Source organism: Oncorhynchus tshawytscha, linkage group LG03 (assembly GCF_018296145.1).
Source record: "Oncorhynchus tshawytscha isolate Ot180627B linkage group LG03, Otsh_v2.0, whole genome shotgun sequence".
Lineage (NCBI taxonomy): Eukaryota > Metazoa > Chordata > Actinopteri > Salmoniformes > Salmonidae > Oncorhynchus > Oncorhynchus tshawytscha.
Genome location: NC_056431.1, coordinates 30,144,716 through 30,167,665, shown reverse-complemented (window position 1 = coordinate 30,167,665; position 22,950 = coordinate 30,144,716). Strand labels below are relative to the sequence as shown.

The 22,950-nt window shown below is 43.6% G+C and overlaps 1 protein-coding gene across 8 annotated transcripts in view; it reads right to left on the bottom strand.

Moving 5' to 3' along the window:
* ptprub (protein tyrosine phosphatase receptor type Ub) overlaps positions 1–22,950 on the bottom strand; it is a 358,074-nt gene that overhangs the window by 124,631 nt on the left and 210,493 nt on the right. For all 8 annotated transcript variants that reach the window (XM_042314170.1, XM_024402347.2, XM_042314194.1 and 5 more), the window contains exons 6-7: positions 18,738–18,912; positions 2,384–2,677 (exon numbers count right to left, since the gene is read on the bottom strand). In XM_042314170.1, the coding sequence (XP_042170104.1) occupies positions 2,384–2,677; positions 18,738–18,912 (469 nt within the window). The remainder of the gene's footprint in view (positions 1–2,383; positions 2,678–18,737; positions 18,913–22,950) is intronic.

The window sequence follows — 22,950 nt, the reverse complement described above, 5'->3', positions numbered from 1 at the left end:
AACAATTGTTCAATTTGATTGAGGATTGTCTTTATGGTGTAATGGATAGTCTGCACAGTCTCAAAGCTAAATAAAGAGAGGCTTATAACTGACGAGCTGATGACAAAACCACCGAAGAGGCCACAGTGTGCCCATTGTGGATTTTCATCAAATTTGACCTTTGTGCCAACACCCTTCCCCTTGCCCAGTCTATTTGTCTGCATGCCACGTTTGAATGTGTGCGGCTCACACTCCCTGTCAGCATTCGGAGAGTGGTTGCAGAATCCCCAACATGGCCCAGAGCCCAGAGTGGCATGCTTGTTCCTCACAGTATAGAAGTGAGAGGAAAGGAAGAGCTTCTGGTTTATTACCCCCACTAATACTGATTCATGGGATTACCTGTGGACAGGGTTGTCCTTGGCCTGGGTTGGTGCTGAGCTGTGGAGAGAGTCTGTGGAGACTTAACCACAGGGGAGATGGGAGATGAAGGAGGCCTGCCATGATGGACGAGGAAGACGAGCCATGAAAGGGATGAGCACACTGTAATGTTCCTAATTTTAGTCAGGCACTGGTATGAAGCCCCTCGCTCGGCAGAGAGGTCTGGTGGCAGGGGGCTCTCCAGAAGGCTCAGTGACCCAGAAGCAGGTGGAAGCCTATTAAATAGGTTTGGAAATAACTTGTCTCCTCTGTGATTTACTTGAGGGGCTTTGAGCTACGATAATGCAGCCCTGCTGATAATCACAGTGATGGCTCATCAAGCACACCTGGCTGGCCATCAGAGGCGGGCGGAGACCATGTTCACATTCACGGCCATTAGTTTTACAGCACTCACAGGAGGACGCCCGGGCTCCACTATATAGGTCAGCGCAAGCCAGGAAGAGAGGCGTTGTTCCCACGGAACAGCAGAACATACCCAGTCCATGGCAACACTGTTTTTTGGAGAATAAAGTAACTTTAGTCATAAGAACACCAAGAGGGTCCAAGCCTCCCGTCTGTTCACTCTGGTAACTAGCACACTCCCAGAGATCCCCACTGTGACAAGACAATATATTTCCTCATGCTTAGACCTAAGCAGCCCAACAAATTTGAGGTGGATCATAATGCAATGATGAAGTTTGGGGTCAGTGTGGGTTCTGGACCAGATGTTCTGGGGGTTGGGTCAGTGGAACTCAAGGGTGTCCAGGTGGTGATTAGACACTCCTGGAGGGTGAACGGGGTGATGGAGAGGAGTATCTGAAGGTGTGTGAATCAGGATCAGGCCACCAACAGAACAAACCAGTAGACACAACAACCTAACCCTTATGTTGTGACAACAACAGCTGGGGAAATTAAAGGGCAAGAAGTCAGGTTTTGATATCTGAGACAGTTATTTGGAGTCACCATTGGTATGAAAATTATCTGGAGGAAAAAAACATGACAGACAGGATAAAACGGTGCCACTAAAATACATTTACATTAGAACAGTGTGTGCATCCTCTCTCACTTCACAACTATAAAATTCCCTCTCCTCTTTCCCTATCTATCTCTTTAAAAAATATTATACTTTTTTCCTTGTGTATCCTTTCTCTACTTCCTCTAATTTTTTCCCTGTGTTTTTGAGTGAGAGCTGGCTCTGGGCTCTCTATTTTACTGATGAATGGCTGGTGTCTGCGGCTATTGGGAAAAGGGAGTGTGCTTAATGTGTCATCAGACAGAACATGGAGGCTGTGGTTGGTGGAACAGGGAGGGGGGATGAGAGATGGTTTGTGGTGGGAAGAGATCGCTGGGCATATTAAAGACTGATGACTGTAGGAGACATGGGACAAATGCCCACAGGAAATAGGCATGAATTTTGTGGTTGAGTGTGTGTGTGCTAGTTGTTTTCTTCCAGCAATTTTTTTTTTTTTTACAAAGACCACCTCTCAATCTCACAGAAGGGTTTCAGTCTGGAATACAATTTGGCCACATTATCACCACAGTCGATGGTCTGCTATTCCACTTTTCAAATTCAATAATATAATGAAGCAATTACTCTGAGATTAAATAAAGTCTGAGCATCTAGCTATTGGGCATCTGTACTTTGAATAGTCTGAGGAAATATCCTCTCTAAAATGACCAAAAATATGAGCGTTTCTGAGGTTTCGTAGGTAAAATCCACAAACGAAGCAAACTGCTTGTAGAATGATACACTTCCCTCTATTTATCAAGACTAGAAATAGATCAGTCAGACCAAGAAAACTAGAATGATCTTACAATAAAATGTGCAAATCAATTAAAAAATTATGGTGAGACTTAATCAAGGATTTGCAAGTGGTTAATAACATGTATTACCAAACTATTCTGTGTTACCAAACACTGACAACTATGAGAATGTCACATACTGTACAATAATATCTAGACCTTGCCACACCGCCCAGACCCTCACCTGCACACTTAGTCCTGCTGATGAGGGGTGGTCCGGGTGGTCCGGTGCCGCCCTCTCCGGGCCGGGTCAGCAACACACTTATGTGATACTCCGTGTCTGGGTCCAGGTGCCACAGCTTGTAGGTGACCATGTTGACCCCATGGACCTCGGACCAAGGTGATTGGCTGGCCCGGTACTCAATCTCCTTCCTGATGATAGGGCCATCTCCCAGGATGGAGTTCGTGTTGAGCTGGATGATCAGATATGTGGAGCCCGCTCGCAGCAGCTGTGGGGGCGCAATAGGGGAGGGGGGAACTGTGGGAAGAAGACAAGGTAGGAGGCTGTGAGGTTATTTAAATGTTATTTTTGCTTCTATACACAGTAGCTGTATCTATGTGACATTTGAGGACTATCTTGGTCAGAAGCGGTTGAACTGCATTCCACTGTCCTTCAAAATACTATGTACTATTGCAAATCAGTTTTATTACAACATGCTTATCAGCTTTTCATACTTTTACTCCATCTACAACCTTCAGGTTTGTTTGAGCCCCCCACCTTTTTTTGCAGATCAAGGGTTCAAATAGCAGATTGGACACACCTATTAATAGCGCATTAACGAGCCATACATGAACATAGCAGATAACCACGAGTGAAAAAAAACAGCTGTGCATATGGTCTGAGGAATGTGTATGATCTCAGAATACAAGCTCTCTTAATTGAGCGATGTGTGCCTCCCGCTGGCACCATAATTCATGCAAGAGCTTCACAGAGGAAGTCACCATGATGAAAGAAGATAACTCAACATCATTCCGAGGACAAGTTGCCAAAGCAGGATTAATTTCAGAGGCCACCGTCCGAATGTCACTGACAGCAGACTCTCGGAGCCACTGAGCAATTACACAGAAATGTGACTGTGTGAGGGAAAGAAGGGAATGCAGAAAAATGAGGACTAAGAGCGATCGAAAGATCAGAGTTAGATCTGTGGCTGTGACTAATCCCTGATTCCTGCAGAGGTGCCGGTGTCTGTTATGACTGTCCTCTCAGAGGGCTCTCGTCTCTATTCCTGCTTCATCCCATGGACAGTTGCATGGAGCACGTACAAACTGCAGGCAATCATGCAAGCCTCACAAGCCTCTGGAAGCACAGGGAGACACTGTATATTGATGTAAATTCACCTCATCTCACATCAACAAAACTCCCTTACTGTACTTTCCCAAGGATTCTTCTATAACTGGCATTATTCATTACTGTTGCATTTCTGTTTTCAGCACCATTTTGTGTTTAGGAACACAAACCCAGCTGACTGTATCAGCTGGAGGTTTTTTAACATAGCTTTTTATTTACTTATGTATTTGCTCAATGATTATTATTTTTCAGAGATCCCTGAAAATGAGTTTATCGAAACATGACAACTGATATGATACATCTTAGCCAAAAACACCTCAGGGGTGAAACTCCACAAAATGTGTTCTACATTGCAGGGACAGAACACTGTCCTCCATGGGCCTCTTTGCAATTGACATGATTACTTTGTGTATGTAATCTATGGGCCAAATGGGGAGCACTTGTGGGATCTGAAATTAGTTGATCAAGCTAATTAAAAGGCTGATTACCCTCTCGTTAGCGGGGGCAGTGGGGGAGGACTGTTTATAAAAGCCTTGTTAAGGGGCACGCACTGCAGTCCCTGTGAAATACAACACAGAGTATGAGTTATGGCCCTGTTGCAGAATGGCTATGCATCAGTTCTCAGGAGTCAGGACAGAACACGCCATGCCAAAAATAACCCACATATTCTGAATTTTAAAAAGCTTCGGCAACAACCATGTCACTACTATAATGCTACTAACAATTCTAGAGCTGAGAATTCTTTGTACAGATTTCTATGGAGCTGAGCACATTACTTGGAGATTGTATGGCCCTCTGTCTGTGAATTGATTGAGGCTGTTGCTTACTGGCAGACACCGTGTGAGCTCAGTGCTGGTCTGGCAAGGGGCTGTGCTCTTATCCACCAAATGGTCCGTATCACTAAATCCATGCTGCCACATCTATCAATTGATTAGATTGGTGCTACTTCACAACCCCCCGCTACTTATTCTCTCTCCCCCTCCTCTCCCTTTTCTTACTCTCTCTCTCCTCTTTCCCTCCCTCTACCACCTCTCCCTACTTTCAAGGCCTGTTTCAAGAAGTGATGATGCAAAGGATATAAAGCACTAGAGGAGACGAGTAGAATAGGACTTCTCCATGTCCTTATTTCCCTCTCCATCTCATTCCTCTGGTTTAGGGATTAGGGCCTGGCGTGGCATCAAACCCTCCTATTGAGCTGTGTCATCAAAGAGCTGTCAGAGCAGTGTCAGGCTCTAGGGTTAGAGTGAGTAATGGGACTGAGGTTGGGCCATCTGCAGAGAATGATATGAAGGGGCAGAGATATTGGATCAACATTGGTGTCCAATAGATCAGCTCTCCAACACTGCTCTACTGATCAGCCTGGAACAGTATTATTATTATTTACCTTTATGTCAACAGGGAAGTCATATTGAGACTAAAGTCACTTTGACAAATGAGCCCTGCACAATACAAAAACAAGCACATATAATACATCAGGCAAACATAAATATAGACAATATACACATGGCTGCAGGTAGCCTAGTGGATAGTGTTGGGCCAGCAACCGGAAGGTTGCTGGATTGAATCCCCGAGCTGACAAGGTAAAATTCTGTCGTTCTGCCCCTGAGCAAGGCAGCTAAAGACGGCTGCTAGTGTAACAGGTTAAAGGAAATATTCATAGCCTGTTATACATTGAAAAGTATTAGTAAGTTCATAGTATGTGAGGATCAACATCTAAGGTTAAAAAGATGCATTCAGTATTAGTTGATAGAGATTGATAACATTCATATAATTGTGTTAAAGTTAAAATCTGTCAAAGGGTACGAATTGTGAGAGTAATGTGTAAACGTTATATTGATTACTTTATTTTGTGGTGCCTAAAAGTGTTCATCTGTCATCTACGAAATGCTCTTAATCTATGAGCCGGAGATCGATTGCTCTGGTCTCCACCCATATTCCTGGGGAAAATCTCGGTCTTTTCTCATTGAACTAAACGTTAAATTGAGAATACAACACCGTATCACTCTCGTGATTATTTCTCCCCTGTTTTCAGGTACTTTATTGATGATAAAAATAGTAATTTAAATGTTATAACTCACTAACATGTCAAGAGTGTTTAAGGTGTGCCTTAGTAACGTCTTGAGGAAGTTAGAGTTATGTTTGAAGAGAGTAATATTAGCCCTGCTCGGTTGACGTGAAGGATAGCATCGTACTGAGAGTAGCTGCCATTTTATGTCGATTGTGAATGAACATGTGCGTTGTTAATAAGATATTTTGCTGTGTTGTTTGTATAATGGTTTTTCTGTTGTTTTGTAATGTGTTACTTTTGTGAAATGATTGAACTAAACGTTAAATTGAGAATACAACACCGTATCACTCTCGTGATTATTTCTCCCCTGTTTTCAGGGGCGTAACATTTTTGGAGGCACCGCTGAGATAGCTGCTCAGATGTCCAGTTTCCACACCCTGGTCGCTGAATTCCGAGCCAGCTAAATCTCCACATAACAACTCAGGCAGGCTGCAGTGAGGAAAGTGTTGCTGTTCGAGGGAAGTTGGAAGTTAGTGGTTAAGTACGTGTCAACTGAGGCCATTGATCGACCATCAGAGACAGTAAGGACCATCTAATTCAGAGTCAACTCCTGCACAGTAAAAGTTCCTCCTGTCCTGTCAACATGACAAGCGCCTTGGAAGAACTACAGGAAGAGGTAGTAGGAGAATTGCACACCCTGACTAAAGACAAATTACCAGAGATATGTGATTTCCTTGAAATATCAGGTGAACAGAGAAGAGATGTTAAAGACAAATCCCGCATAGCATTAATGACTTGCATTATGATGTTCCTTGAAAGAGAGGAAGTCGCAGAGTTAGAAGATGGCGGCATGTCGGAATTGATGCTACTTAGAGATGAAATGACAGAGATGATCAGTGGCATAGATAACAAAACAGGGCAAATTGACTAGATTGACAATATTGAACCAGCCGGAACACATCACAGAATAGAGGAATTGAGAACTGTAACTCCACAACAAGGGGTGGGAACTGAGCAGATTATTGCAGCCAAAGCCAGTGATTCTCTGCGTCAGCCCCAACAACATGCCAATCTTCAGGGGAGCGTGCCGCTCTCACCCAATGCACAGCCCAGCTCATACTGGCGCAAAGAGTTTAACATTTCTGGTCAGATAGGTGAACCGGGCCAGAAAGAAAAACTGATTTTTTTTAAGCCTTGCCCATCAGATTGAAAATGGACTTAACAGAGGCTATCCTGAGGTAGAAATAGTAGACGCAGTAGTCAGGGCTATTTCTCCAGGCTCACAGCTATGCAGCTACTTGGAAGGTAAACCCTAGCTAACTCTTCCCACACTTAGATGTATCCTGCGTTCCCACTTCCAAGAGAAGAGTGCAACAGAGCTTTACAAACAGCTAGCTTCAGAAGCACAGCATAGCAAGGAGACCCCACAAAGCTTCCTGATGCGCGTTTTAGATTTGAGGCAAAAACTACTGTTTGCATCCCAGGAGTCAGAATCAGGGCTTAAGTATGACCCTGCTCTAGTCCAGAGCATGTGTTTTCACACAGTCCTTACGGGTCTCCAGAGTGACAGTATCAGGATAGACATGCAGCCTCTCCTGCTAGAGAGCAAAACATCAGATGAGGTTTTGCTAGAGAAGCTTAACATTGCTTGTGCTAATGAGATAGAAAGACGAGACAAAAAGCGGTTTAATGCCCCACAGCCTGCTACAACTGTAAGTGTAGTCCAGTTAGAAGATACGCCATCTGCAAAGTGTCCTGTGAAGGAAGCCAAAGCTAAGATACCCGCAGGACTGTTAACAGAGTTAGCTGAACTTAAGACAGGTGTAGCTTCTCTAAAAGGTCTCAGTGCAGAGATTGCTCAGATTAGAGACATTACACCAGCCTATGTTTCAGTCACCGCCTTGTGCCTATGCCCCACCCCCAGTTAGGAGGCCAGATAGGGACCCCCAGCCACCTGTTTCCCAGCAGCAGTATTACAGCAGCTACAGTCGGTCCCAAGCACCTGACCCTGCACAGCATCAATATGCACCTAACTGGTATACCAACCGCTCTGCTCAAGCTCCAAGGAGGTGTTTCGTCTGCCAGCAGGCCAGAACAGATGCACGCTGCACACACTGCTTCCGATGTGGGAGTGGAGAACATTTTCAAGCTGAATGTAAAATCCGGGGAGCCAGACCATCAAGGGAGGCCCCTTTAAACGGAAACGGGTTACCGCTGAGGGACGAGTGTTAACCGTAGCTACCAAAAAGTCCCAGAAATGTGCAAATTGTGCCAGAGAAGATTCATTTGAGAACCTGAAACAATGTTCATCATGTAAAGAGACACTGTACTGTTCCAAAGTATGTCAAAACCAACATTGGACTAAACATAAGGAAAAATGCACTCACCTGAAAATTGACTCTAATAGTGAAAGGTTTTCCTGCACAGAGGAAAATACCCACTCCTTACCATCCCTAGCTCAAGGTTGCCACCCCCGTAAGGTCACCTCGCTAGTCGGCAGACAGTGCCTTATTGAGTGTCACCTGAATCGCCACCACCTCCAAACTCTATGGGACACAGGCTCTCAGGTATCGGTCATTGATGAACGATGGATAGAGGAATCTCTCCCAAACGCAAGGCTGAGAGATGTTTCAGAAATCCTGGACTCACCTGATGATCTAAGGTTGACTGCAGCAAATGGGACTGAAATGCCGTACCTGGGATGGATTGAAACAACTTTTCGGCTAGCCTCTGAAACTGACCAAACAAAGGAACTGATCATCCCGGTGCTGGTAATGAAAGGCTGTCACCTATCACATCCCATCATAGGTTTCAATGTTATCGAGCACATCCTGACAATGACCGAAAAGACTAAACGATACAGTACAGTAAAAACAGCTTTCCCAAGCCTCAAAAGAAACAAGGTGAGAGCTTTTATACAGGCTGTTAGCGCAGAACAGACAGATGAATACGCAGTGAAAACCAAGAAAGAGAAGGTTGCTGTACCAAAACACAGTAGCATTCAGATTGAGTGCCGTGTAGCTTCCCAGCCTTTCAAAGATGACATGACAATGCTTTTCCAGCCAGACCTGAACCCGCAGTGGCCAGACGACCTTGAGTTCTTTGACACACTAGTCAGAGTCAGGAAAGGTGTTTTTCCAGTTATCCTGCTTGATGTCTCTAACCCCACTGACCACGACATTGCCCTGCTAGGACGCACAATAATCGGTACAGTACAAACCATTATGACTGTGTTACCTGCCCAAGTCTTTGAAAAAACTGTCACCCCAGCCACAGTGAATAACACCAGAGTTCGAACCCCATGTACTGCTACTGAACAGTGGGATCCACCAGTAGATTTAACTCACCTAACCGAAGAACAGAGAGAGGTTGTTAGGCAAATGCTTAGAGAAGAGTGTCACTCCTTCTCCAGATCAGACAATGACATTGGCTGCATTGAACGATTGAAAATGACTATTTCTCTAAAGGACTCTGAACCAGTAAAGCGCACATACATGTCAGTGCCCAGGCCACTATATCAGGAGATGAAGGGTTACATTTATGACCTCATAGTCCAGGGCTGGGTTAGGAAGTCAAACTCTTCATATTCTTCACCTGTCGTGTGCGTTCGTAAGAAGGACGGGACCCTCCGGTTGTGTATAGATTACAGAGACCTGAACAGAAAGACACATCCCGACCGCCAGCCCATCCCTCGGGTCCAAGATATCATGGACAGTTTAGGTGGTAATTCCTGGTTCTCCCTCTTAGATCAGGGAAAAGCGTATCACCAGGGGTTCATCTCTGAAGAAAGCAGACCACTGACAGCATTTGTGACCCCATGGGGACTCTATGAGTGGATACGTATGCCATTCGGCCTCATAAACGCTCCTGCAGCTTTTCAGCGGTGTATGGAGGAGTGTTTGGAAGGGCTCCGGGATAACATCTGCACTCCTTATCTGGACGACACGCTAGTTTTCAGTAAAACATTCGACAGCCATGTGAATGATGTGCGAAAAGTTTTGCAGCGTCTCAGAGAGTATGGCATTAAACTCAAACCAAGTAAGTGTGATCTCTTTAAACCCCAGGTCCGTTATTTGGGCAGAATAGTGTCTGCAGAGGGCAGCCAAGTTGACCCAGCCGATTTTGAAGCAGTAAGAGCATTGAAAGAAATCAGACCAGAGACTGTGGGCCAGCTCAGAAAAATGCTTGGTTTACTCACTTACTACAGACAGTACATCAAAGACTTTTCTAGGAGTGCCAGCTGCCTGTATGACCTCCTGAAAGCAGATTCAGAGAAATTACCTGACCACCCACGGAAAACAAAAACAAAGAAAGTAAGTCATGTGGTGCCCTCAAACAAGCCAATCCTGTGGACTGACCAGCATCAACAGGCACTTGAACAGCTGATTGAGTGTTTGCTTCACCCACCAGTTTTAGGTTTCCCTGATTTCACTCAGCCATTTGTTGTACACACTGATGCGTCACACCAAGGCTTGGGAGCAGTTCTTTATCAAAAGCAAGAGGGGAAGCTTAGGGTCATTGCTTATGGCTCTCGAACATTAACAGCAGCTGAGAAGAACTATCACTACCACTCGAGCAAGCTAGAATTTCTAGCTCTAAAATGGGCAATCACTGATAAGTTCCATGACTATTTGTACTATGCTCCGACCTTCACTGTATACAGCGATAACATTAACATATTCAGAGAATGGGACAAATTGACAATAGACAGTGATGGCATTCTGTACAGAATCACTACAGCCCGCAAGCAGTTAGTTCTACCAGAGCAGTACAAAGGTAAAGTGATGGAAGAGTTGCACAATAACATGGGACACCAAGGTACTGACCGCACTGTATCACTAGTACGTGACCGCTTCTTCTGGCCATATATGCAATCTGACATCGAGCACTATGTGACTAAAACTTGTAGCTGTGTCAAGCAGAAAAAGCCAGCCCATGCAACAAGAGCTCCACTGACAAACATTGTGACAACACAGCCATTTGAACTGGTATGTATAGACTTCCTTCATCTCGACAGATGCAAAGGGGGATATGAGTACATCCTCGTGATTGTTGATCATTTTACACGTTTCACTCAAGCCTACGCCACCACATCAAAGTCAGGTAAAACTGCTGCAAATCTCATCTTCAATGACTTTGCCCTGAAGTTTGGGTTCCCGTCCCGCATCCACCATGACCAAGGGGGAGAATTTGAAAATCAGTTGTTCCATCAGTTAAAGAAACTCAGTGGCATGGTGGGGTCCAGGACAACACCCTATCACCCGATGGGAAACGGTCAAGCGGAACGCATGAACAGAACATTGTTGCAAATGTTAAAGACACTAACTGAGACACAAAAGTCAAATTGGAAGGAGTCTCTGAACAAACTGGTTTATGCCTATAACTGCACCCGTTGCGAAGTGACTGGCTATTCACCATTTTATCTTCTGTTTGGGAGATCACCCAGGCTTCCAGTTGATATGCTCTTTGGATTGTGCACAGAGGCAGGTTCCAGTAACCAGCGAGAATACGTGGAGAACTGGAAACGAGGGATGGAAGAAGCATACGCCATTGCAAATGAAAATGCTCAGAAAGCCGCTGAAAGAAGTAAGAAGTACTATGACACTAAAGTTAGGAGTTCAGTGCTACAGCCTGGCGAGCGAGTTCTGATTAAAAACCTGACACCAAGAGGAGGACCAGGAAAACTCTGTAACTATTGGGAAGATACAATTCACACAGTGGTGAGACAAATGGGTTCAGACCTGCCGATTTATGAATTGAGACCAGAAAAGGGTAGGGGACGCTCCAGGGTCCTGCACAGAAATCTGCTCATGTCCTGTGACCACTTACCTTTTGAGACACAACCAGAAATGACCAAAGTGGACAAAAGTCAGAAAACGAGGAGACACCAGCCTGCATCACAGACTTTAGATTCTGATGAAGACAGTGGGGATGAATATGACCTTCATCATGAGCCACTACAGGTTCCCACATCTCCTACAGTACCTGAGGAGAGGAATGCTAAACCAGCGAGAGAGTGGGAACACAGACCCCCAACAGTGAAACAGACAGTTGCAGTGCCAGTCCCTGATACGCTACCAGCACAGCCTCTTGTTGAAAAGCGGCTGGAGGAGACAACAACAGTTAAAGACCTGCCTGCTGAGGAGATTAACTTGCCTGCTGAAAATTTGCCTGATGATCGTCCACCAAGTGCCTTTCCTTCATATACTGATGCTGCTGAACCTGAGGAACCAGCCTACCAGCTGCCACAAAGAGAGAGACACCCTCCAAGACATATCACCTATGATCAGCTTGGTATCCCTTCCTGCTACAGTATACAGCCACAGTTGTTCCCTGTCTACTCTGCACCAGGACTGGTTCCATGGCTGCCATCACTACAGCAATGTTACTTTCAGCCACCTTACATGTATGGGCTTCAGCAAACCTGAGGCTACAGAGTTGACATGTTTGACCATGGACTACTGTCTGATTTCACAGACTGTCAAAAGAGACAATTTGCAGACTATGCATATAGATCATTAAAATTGATGGACTGTTGATCAATAGTATGAGAAAATACTGCTTATGTTATATAGCTGGTCAACAGATATGGACTGTGAATATAACTTGTTAGTTATATTTGAACTGTGACCCTTGACCTCTGCTCAAGTACTACCTTACAGAAGAGGATTTTCTAGGTCCAGTGCATACGGACTGTTGAAGATGACAATGTTGGTAATGTTGGGACAACATTTATTTTGTCGGGGAGAGTGTAACAAGTTAAAGGAAATATTCATAGCCTGTTATACATTGAAAAGTATTAGTAAGTTCATAGTATGTGAGGATCTTAAAACATCTAAGGTTAAAAAGATGCATTCAGTATTGGTTGATAGAGATTGATAACATTCATATAATTGTGTTAAAGTTAAAATCTGTCAAAGGGTACGAATTGTGAGAGTAATGTGTAAACGTTATATTGATTACTTTATTTTGTGGTGCCTAAAAGTATTCATCTGTCATCTACGAAATGCTCTTAATCTATGAGCCGGAGATCGATTGCTCTGGTCTCCACCCATATTCCTGGGGAAAATCTCGGTCTTTTCTCATTGAACTAAACGTTAAATTGAGAATACAACACCGTTTCACTCTTGTGATTATTTCTCCCCTGTTTTCAGGTACTTTATTGATGATAAAAATAGTAATTTAAATGTTATAACTCACTAACATGTCAAGAGTGTTTAAGGTGTGCCTTAGTAACGTCTTGAGGAAGTTAGAGTTATGTTTGAAGAGTAATATTAGCCCTGCTCGGTTGAAGTGAAGGATAGCATCGTACTGAGATTAGCTGCCATTTTATGTCGATTGTGAATGAACATGTACGTTGTTAATAAGATATTTTGCTGTGTTATTTTTATAATGGTTTTTCTGTTGTTTTGTAATGTGTTACTTTTGTGAAATGATTGAACTAAACGTTAAATTGAGAATACAACACCGTATCACTCTCGTGATTATTTCTCCCCTGTTTTCAGGGGCGTAACACTAGAATCTTAACTAGAACCAAAAAATGTGATCATATTACTCCAGTGCTAGCCTCTCTACACTGGCTTCCTGTTAAGGCAAGGGCTAATTTCAAGGTTTTACTGCTAACCTACAAAGCATTACATGGGCTTGCTCCTACCTATCTTTCCGATTTGGTCCTGCGTACATACCTACACGTACGCAGCGGTCACAAGACGCAGGCCTCCTAATTGGCCCTAGAATTTCTAAGCAAACAGCTTGAGGCAGGGCTTTCTCCTACAGAGCTCCATTTTTATGGAATTGTCTGCCTACCCATGTGAGAGACGCAGACTCGGTCTCAACCTTTAAGTCTTTATGAAGACTCATCTCTTCAGTAGGTCCTATGGTTGAGTGTAGTCTGGCCCAGGAGTGTGAAGGTGAACGGAAAGGCACTGGAGCAACGAACCGTCCTTGCTGTCTCTGCCTGGCCAGTTCCCCTCTATCCACTGGGATTCTCTGCCTCTAACCCTGTGACAGGGGCTGAGTCACTGGCGTACTGTTGCTCTTCCATGCCGTCCCTAGGAGGGGTGCATCACTTGAGTGGGTTGAGTCACTGACATGATTTCCCTGTCTGGGTTGGCGCCCCCCTTGGGTTGTGCCGTGGGAGAGATCTTTGCGGGCTGAAGATATCCCTCTAGCGGTGTGGGGGCTGAGCTTTGGCAAAGTGGGTGGGGTTATATCCTGCCATTTTGGCAAAGTGGGTGGGGTATTGTCGGAAGGGGCCACAGTGTCTCCCGACCCCTCCTGTCTCAGCCTCCAGTATTTATGCTGCAGAAGTTTGTGTCGGGGGGCTAGAGTCAGTCTGCTATATCTGGAGTATTTCTCCTGTCTTATCCGGTGTCCTTTGTGAATTTAAGTATGCTCTCTCTAATTCTCCCTCTTTCTTTCTGTCTGTCTGTCTGTCTTTCTTTCTTTCTCTCTCGGAGGACCTGAGCCCTAGGACCATGCCTCAGGACTACCTAGCCTGATGACTCCTTGGTGTCCCCAGTCCGCCTGGCTGTGTTGCTGCTCCAGTTTCAACTGTTCTGCCTGCGGCTATGGAACCCTGACCTGTTCACCGGACGTGCTACCTGTCCCAGACCTGCTGTTTTCAACTCTCTAGAGACAGCAGGAGCGGTAGAGATACTCTGAACGATCGGCTATGAAAAGTCAACTGACATTTACTCCTGAGGTGCTGACCTGTCGCACCCTCAACAACCACTGTGACTATTATTATTTTCAGTCTTAAATCATTTTACACACACAGTCTGTGCCTGTATTTAGTTGTCATGCTAGTGAGGGCCAAGAATCCACTCTCACATAGGTGCTTGCAAAGGGCATCAGTGTCTTAACAGCGCGATTTGCCAAGGCAGGATACTCTATGCGCAGCCCAATCCAGAAATCTGGCAGTGGCTTCTGATTAAATTCAATCTTCACAGAACCGACAGTTGCAATTTCAATGAGGCTCTCTTGTTCAGATATCAGTAAGCGGACTGGAGGCAGGGCATGAAAGGGATAATGAATCCAGTTGTTTGTGTCATCCGTTTCGGTAAAGTATCTGCGTATGAGCGCACCCAACTCACTCGCTATATCATATTTGCCATTGTCCGTAAGCTTGAGTTCATTTGCATACAAACAAATCATACAATGATGGAAATACCTGTGTGTTGTCCTTGTTAATACAGAGACAGAGAAGAGAACCAACTTCTTAATCGTAGCCTCAATTACAGTGGGGCAAAAAAGTATTTAGTCAGCCACCAATTGTGCAAGTTCTCCCACTTAAAAATATGAGAGAGGCCTGTCATTTTGACCATAGATACACTTAAACTATGACAGACAAAATGAGAAAAAAAATCCAGAAAATCACATTGTAGGATTTTTTATGAATTTATTTGCCAATTACAGTGGAAAATAAACTTTTGTTATTGACCAAATACTTATCTCAATACTTTGTTATATACCCTTTGTTGGCAATGACAGATGTCAAAGGTTTTCTGTAAGTCTTCACAAGGTTTTCACACACTGTTGCTGGTATTTTGGCTCATTCCTCCATGCAGATCTCCTCTAGAGCAGTGATGTTTTGGGGATGTTGCTGGGCAACACGGACTTTCAACTCTCTCCAAAGATTTGCTATGGGGTTGAGATCTGGAGACTGGTTAGGCCACTCCAGGACCTTGAAATGCTTCTTACGAAGCCACTCCTTTGTTGCCCGGGCGGTGTGTTTTGGATCATTGTCATGCTGAAAGACCCAGCCACGTTTCATCTTCAATGCCCTTGCTGATGGAAGGAGGTTTTCACTCAAGATCTCACAATACATATACTTTGGATGCAACTCAGCATTCTTTGTCCTCCAAACACGACGAGTTGAGTTTTTACCAAAAAGTTATATTTTGGTTTCATCTGACCATATGACATTCTCCCAATCTTATTCTGGATCATCCAAATGCTCTCTAGCAAACTTCAGACGGGCCTGGACATGTACTGGCTTAAGCAAGGGGACACGTCTGGCACTGCAGGATTTGAGTCCCTGGCGGCGTAGTGTGTTACTGATGGTAGGCTTTGTTACTTTGGTCCTAGCTCTCTGCAGGTCATTCACTAGGTCCCCCCGTGTGGTTCTGGGACTTTTGCTCACCGTTCTTGTGATCATTTTGACCCCACGGGGTGAGATCTTGCGTGGAGCCCCAGATCGCGGGAGATTATCAGTGGTCTTGTATGTCTTCCATTTCCTAATAATTGCTCCCACAGTTGATTTCTTCAAACCAAGCTGCTTACCTATTGCAGATTCAGTCTTCCCAGCCTGGTGCAGGTCTACAATTTTGTTTCTGGTGTCCTTTGACAGCTCTTTGGACTTGGCCATAGTGGAGTTTGGAGTGTGACTGTTTGAGGTTGTGGACAGGTGTCTTTTATACTGATAACAAGTTCAAACAGGTGCCATTAATACAGGTAATGAGTGGAGGACAGAGGAGCCTCTTAAAGAAGAAGTTACAGGTCTGTGAGAGCCAGAAATCTTGCTTGTTTGTAGGTGACCAAATACCTTTTTTCCACCATAATTTGCAAATAAATTCATTAAAAATCCTACAATGTGATTTTCTGGATTTTTTTTCTCATTTCGTCTGTCATAGTTGAAGTGTACCTATGATGAAAACTACAGGCCTCTCTCATCTTTTTAAGTGGGAGCACCTGCACAATTGGTGGCTGACTAAATACTTTTTTGCCCCACTGTATGTCCTGCACATTGAATATAGTTGTGGAGAGTCCCTGTAATCCTAGATTCAGATAATTCAGGTGAAAAAAAACATCACCCAGATAGGCCAGTCGTGTGAGAAACTCATCATGCAAGTGGACAGACAAGTGAAAATGATGGTCAATAAAGAAAGCTTTAAGCTCGTCTCTTCAAAATGTGTCAATACTTTGCCCCTTGATAAAAGCGTTACATGATTGCTGTCCATGTCATTGTATAGTGCAGAAATGAACAGGTTCAAAATCATATCAAATTGTATTTGTCACCAATCAGCTGTATGTTGATATTGTCGTTGTTCAGCCACGACTCGGTGAAATATAAGATATTACAATTTTTAATGTCCCGTTGGTAGGATATACATGCTTTCAGTTTGTCCCATTTATTTTCAAGCGATTGAACGTGTGCTAGCAGAACGGAAGGCAAGGGCAGATTAGCCACTTGTCGCCTGATCCTCACAAGGCAGACTTATCTCTTTCCACGAATCCTATGTTCCCTTACTAGTCAATCACAGGGATCTGGGCCTGGTCGGGTGTCCGTAGTATACACCTCCCGTCTGACTCATTGAAGAAGAACTCCTCGTCCGAGTTCAGATGTCCAGCAGCTCTTTTTGGTCATAAGAGACGGTAGCAGCAACATTATGTACAAAACAAGTTATGAACAACGCAAAAAAATATAAAAATAGCATGGGTGGTTAAGAACTGATAAGACAGCAGCCCTACCCTCCGGCGCCATCTTCACCTTGCTTTAACAAATTTAAGCATTTTCACTGGAGTGTCCAAATCATCTTTCAAGCTCGCAGGCATTCCCTTGCAACAAGAGCCTCTCAGTGGATACTGCAGTGTACCTAAGTGGCGTCGGAAGCAACTGCTTGCACGCGTGTTACCACTCCACTATGTCTCCCTGTCATGACTTTGGTGCCATCAGTACAGATACCAACACCTCTTGACCACCAAAGTCCATTTGATGTCACAAAGCTGTCCAGTACTTTAAAAATATAATCTCCTGTTGTTCTGGTTTCCAGTGGTTTGCAGAAGAGGATATCTTCCTTAATTGAACCCCCATAAACGCAACAGACATTTGCCAGGAGCTGTGCCAGGCCCGCCACATCTGTTGACTCATCCAGCTTTAACTTGTAAAATTCACTGGCTTGTATGCGATGCAGTAATTGTTTAAAAATATCTCTTACCATGTCACTGATGAGTGTCGTGAAACAGTGTTGTTTGATGAATGCATTGTCTGTATAGTTTTCTTGTCCTTTTCCCCCAGCATTGTCCCAGCTATATCCACAGCAGAAAGAATAATTATGTCCTCCACAATAGCATGGGGGCTTGCCTATTCTAGTCACTCAGTAGCTCACCACATAAGACAGTTCTAGCCACTTCTTATTAATGGTATCTGTTGCTTTTATACATGACTTACTGTCTTAATTCTCATTCAAAAAACTCCTGTGGCTTATTTTTCTAATTGGCATGTTTTGTTTCTAAATGTCTGCGCAAGAGTTTCATCGAGTTGTGAGATAGTACTTTTGCACATATAACACACTGTGGCTGAGGAAAGGCACTACTCCCAATATAAGTGAACACCAAATCAATGTCGTTCTCATCATATTTACACTTCTTTGATGGTCCAACGTCCCTGTCTGTTTGATGCTTTCCCTGGTAAGGGGGCAGTAGCTCTTCGGCTGCATCAAATTCACAACTGTCAGTTTCCATGCTAGCTGGGCTAACAATAAATGTAGAATTACTGATGCTAGCACTGGATGTGCTCATGGAAGCAGAACAACTTGTGTCGTCGACAGGTGCAGGTGTAGTATTGCTGGTATGTGTCTATGGACGCAGGCCTTACTTTTTTTTAACCATTTATCAATTTTCGAGCAAACGGAATGAGCAGCAGCTACATTTGCCTACATACGGACTGTTAATGGAATTCCCGCAAGAGAGTAACGGTTAATGTGATTGGATGTTACTTATTTGACTAGGCTACCTGTACTTGTTATTTTGCTGAACACTAGATGGTTTAATTTTATTTTTGGTAGTGAAACGAGGCTACTCAGGTGAGAAAAAAAATCATCAAAATGTATAGCACATTGGAAAATATAAATTGACTGTTTTAAAATGTTTAAAAAAAAAAAAGATATAGATATTAAAAAAAAAAGTAAAATGAATTTTCTATGTGAATCACATTTTTATTTGGCGTACCCCCGACCACATTCCACATACCCCAGTTTGGGAATACCTGGTCTATATGATAATATCAATCAAGCACTTCAATGTATTGATTTAATTATGCCACAGCTGACAAGTGTGTGGGATGTGTACATTTATGACAGATTATGTAAATGTTCATTTTCAACATTTACTGCTTTTGCTAACACAAAGTAACATAACTAAAACAGTTTTATTCAGTTTACCTTTGGTTCATAGACCTAGAGTACAGGATCTTGAGAGATCCTAGCCTAGACCCCACTGACTGACAGCGATCGAATTTACCTTTGACGATGAGCTCAGCGAAGTTGGAGACCCCAGAGCCCCTGGAGGACTGGGTGACACATCGGTACAGGTCCTGGTCGTTGCGCTGCACACTGTCCACCTGGAATGATGCCACAAAGCGCCGGTGACTCAGGTGCTTGACCAAGGCAGTAGCTATCACGTCCCCACTGTTCCTCTGGAGAGAGGGGACAGAAAAAACAGGATGGGTCAGATATAAACAAGCACACTCACAAACACATTCTTGCACACAGACACACAGCTGCAAATGTAACAGTATTACTTCCATTTAACACCTTGCCCCAACCTGGGCTTGAATCATATCAACTGCCTCCCATGAAGCATCGTTACCTATCACGCCACAAAAGCCACAGCCTTTGCAGAGCAAAGGAAACAACTACTTCAAGGTCTCAGAGTGAGTGATGTCACCAATTGAAACACTACTAGCACGCACCGCTAACTAACTAGCCATTTCACACCGGTTACACTCACCCCCCTTTGACAACCTTCTCCACAGCAACCCCAGCAGCTGGGCAGAGCCCAACTGAGTGATCCAATGTAAGAGTATAGCTTCCGTCCCTCTCCTTGCCCCAACCTGGGCTTTTACCAGGGACCCTCTGAACACATTAACAACTGCCTCCCACGAACCATCGTTTCCTATTGCTCCACTAAAGTCTGTGGCCTTTGCAGTGTAAGGGTAGTGCTGTAGCAGTCATGACATTTAGTCAGCCGGTTATTTTCATGTAAATAACTGCATCTCAAGGCCTCTACGCATACAAGCCTTTGGAACGTCTACATTTTAAAAAGTCTAATAAATCCATTAAATATACACTATCACAATAAATACATCATTTATTTTTTGGCAGCTCTAAAGACAACCTTATGATATGAAGAAAATATATTTTTGCACCATGCCATAGGCAGTAGGCTAGTTCATTTAGGAGACAAGATAGTCGTGTTTCAATTATTTTATATAACATGATTTTCTAGTAAGAAGGATATAATTCCCATTTCGGAGCGAGTGCGCATAGGAAGTGGCTATATTGAGCGTAAAAGTAACCATTTGAACCAGGTTCTATACGCTAGACTTATTTGGCAACTTTAGTTGTGAATGATACAAACCTTAGAATGTCTTAGAAATCAAAACATACAGGATATGGGCTGCATGATGCTACTATAGGCTATTGTGATCTGTTCCTTGCCTCGGGCTACTCAAATGTGTGCACGCTGTCCTCTCATCAAGTGATCACCCATCAGACTATTCTAACACTTTGCCAGTTGGTCAGCGCATGCTCGGAGTACACATCCTGCTAATCCGTCTGCCCAGCGGCCTTGTGAATGTTGACCCGTTTAATGGTCTTACTCACATCGGCTGTGGTCTTACTCACATCGGCTAAAATGTGTTTCTATTGAAAATGGCTCATTATCAAATGGGCGGGAACAGGGCCAGGAGTAAAAATACATGTCATCCGTATGCACTCAAATAGAGAATGGAGGCGTGTTGCCACAGTTCGTTTTTCAATCATGCCAGGTAAGTTACTACTCTGGTTTTATAGTAGAGCACGTGCTTAATATGAGCAGCTGAGTAATAAATACAGTAGCATCTGGGATCTTCCTCTTTTTAAGGGCAACCATCAAAACTTTCAAACGGGATTGAATATAGAAATGTTTGGGTTTATACACTGAACAAAACTATAAACACAACATGTAAAGTGTTGGTCCCATGTTTCATGACCTGAAATAAAAAAATCCCTGAAATGTTCCTAATACACAAAAAGCTTATTTTCTCAAATGTTTTGCACAAATGTGTTCACATCCCTGTTAGTGTGCACTTATCCTTTGCCAAGATAATCCATCCACCTGACAGGTATGGCATATCAAGAAGCTGATTAAACAGCACGATCATTACACAGGTGAACCTTGGGTTGGGGACAATAAAAGGCACTCTAAAATGTGCAGTTTTGTCACACAACACAATGCCAGAGATGTCTCAAGTTTTGAGGAATTTGCATGCTGTCTGCAGGAATGTCCACCAGAGCTGTTGCCAGAGAATTGAACGTTCATTTCTCTACCATAAGCCGCCTCCATTGTCATTTTAGAATTTGGCAGTACGTCCAACTAGCCTCACAACCGTAGACCATGTGTAACCATGCCAGCCCAGGACATCCACATCCGGCTTCTTCACCTGTGGGATCGTCGGAGACCAGCCACCTGGTCAGTTGATGAATCTTGGGGTTTGCACAACCAAAGAATTTCTGCACAAATTGTCAGAAACCGTCTCAGGGAAGCTCATCTGGGTGCTCATTGTCCTCAGGATCTTGACCTGACTGCAGTTTGGCGTCGTAATTGACTTCAGTGGGCAAATGCTCACCCTTGATGGCAACTGGCACGCAGGAAAAGTGCGCTTTTCATGGTTTCAAATGTACTGGGCAGATAGCAGAGCATACCCATGTTTGCTGATGTCAACATTGTGAACAGAGTGCCCCATGGTGGCGTTTGGGTTAAGCTATGGACAACAAACATAAGCCATGGACAACGAACACAATTGTATCTTATCTATGGCAATTTGAATACACAGAGATACCGTGATGAGAACCTTAGGCCCATTGTCGTGCCATTCATCCGCCGCCATCACCTCATGTTTCAGCATGATAATACACGGCCCCATGTCGCAAGGATCTGTACGCAATTCCTGGAAACTGAAAATGTCCCAGTTCTTCCATGGCCTGCATACTCACCAGACATGTCACCCATTGAGTATGTATGGGTATGCTCTGGATCGACGTGTACAACAGCGTGTTCTAGTTCCCACCAATATCCAGCAACTTCGCACAGCCATTGAAGAGGAGTGGGACAACATTCCACAGTACACAATCAACAGCCTGATAAACTCTATGCAACTCTATAAGGAGATGTGTTGCGCTGCATGAGACAAATGGTGGTCACACCATATACCGACTGGTTTTCTGATCCACACCCCTACCTTTTTTATAATGTATATGTGACCAACAGATGCATATCTGTATTCCCAGTCATGTGAAATCCATAGATTAGGGCCTAGTGAATTTATTTCAATTGACAGATGTCCTTATATGAACTGTAGCGCAGTAAAATCTTTGAAATGGTTGCATGTTGAGATTATATTTTTGTTCAGTATAATAACACTTATTTCACTCCCCGCACCGTTTGAGGAGCACGCAGCCTTGCACACAGGTGATATTCCACCGAAACTCAATATGCCATGGGCTCTCCAACACACTGTTTTCACAACAAAACATATTTTATTACATTCTTGACAGCCCCTCTCTTTGCGCTTTCTAGAAAGGAGAGAGAGGAGATGGAAATGCACAGTGGTGAGATATTCTGTAGCTAAAGGTAATGGATCAGCCTATTAATTAACATATATATATATATATATATATATATATTTAAAAAATCACCTAATATTTGTCATGTCTCTCGTCCAAAGGCATGGACCAAAGCGCAGCGTGGTAAGTGTTCATGATTTTTATTTATCAAAACACTCAAACAAAAATAACAAAGTGAAAGACGACCAGTTCTGTAAAGCAAATTAACTATACAGAAAACAACTACCCACAAAACATAGGTGGGGAAAAGGCTACCTAAGTATGATTCCCAATCAGAGACAACGATAGACAGCTGCCTCTGATTGGGAACCACACTCGGCCAAAAACAAAGAAAACAGAAATAAAGAAACTAGAATGCCCACCCTAGTCATACCCTGGCCTAACCAAAATAGAGAATAAAAGCCTCTATGGCCAGGGCGTGACAATACTAGGCTATTCAAAATCCAATGGAAATTCACTATAATTCTAGGTTAACTTTGTAATCAATGAACCAACAGCATCACCTAGGCCTATATTATATTCTTGTTTGGAGCGTAGCATAAGGTAACCAGTCCATCTAGAATGCATAATAATACAGTCCACACTCAAAGACAATTATTATAGAATTACTTACATTTTGGAGTGTAGGCTAGACCAATTATGTTTTTCTGCTGTGCGTAATATGCAGTTGGCTTTTAGGCTGTTTTATATAATGGCACAATCATTATTTTAATTCAGGCTTTTGGGGGGGCATTGGGCTCATACACTAAGTGTATAAAACATTGATCGTTCCATGACATATACTGACCAGGTGAATCCAGGTGAAAGCTATGATCCCTTATAGATGTCACCTGTTAAATCCAATTTAA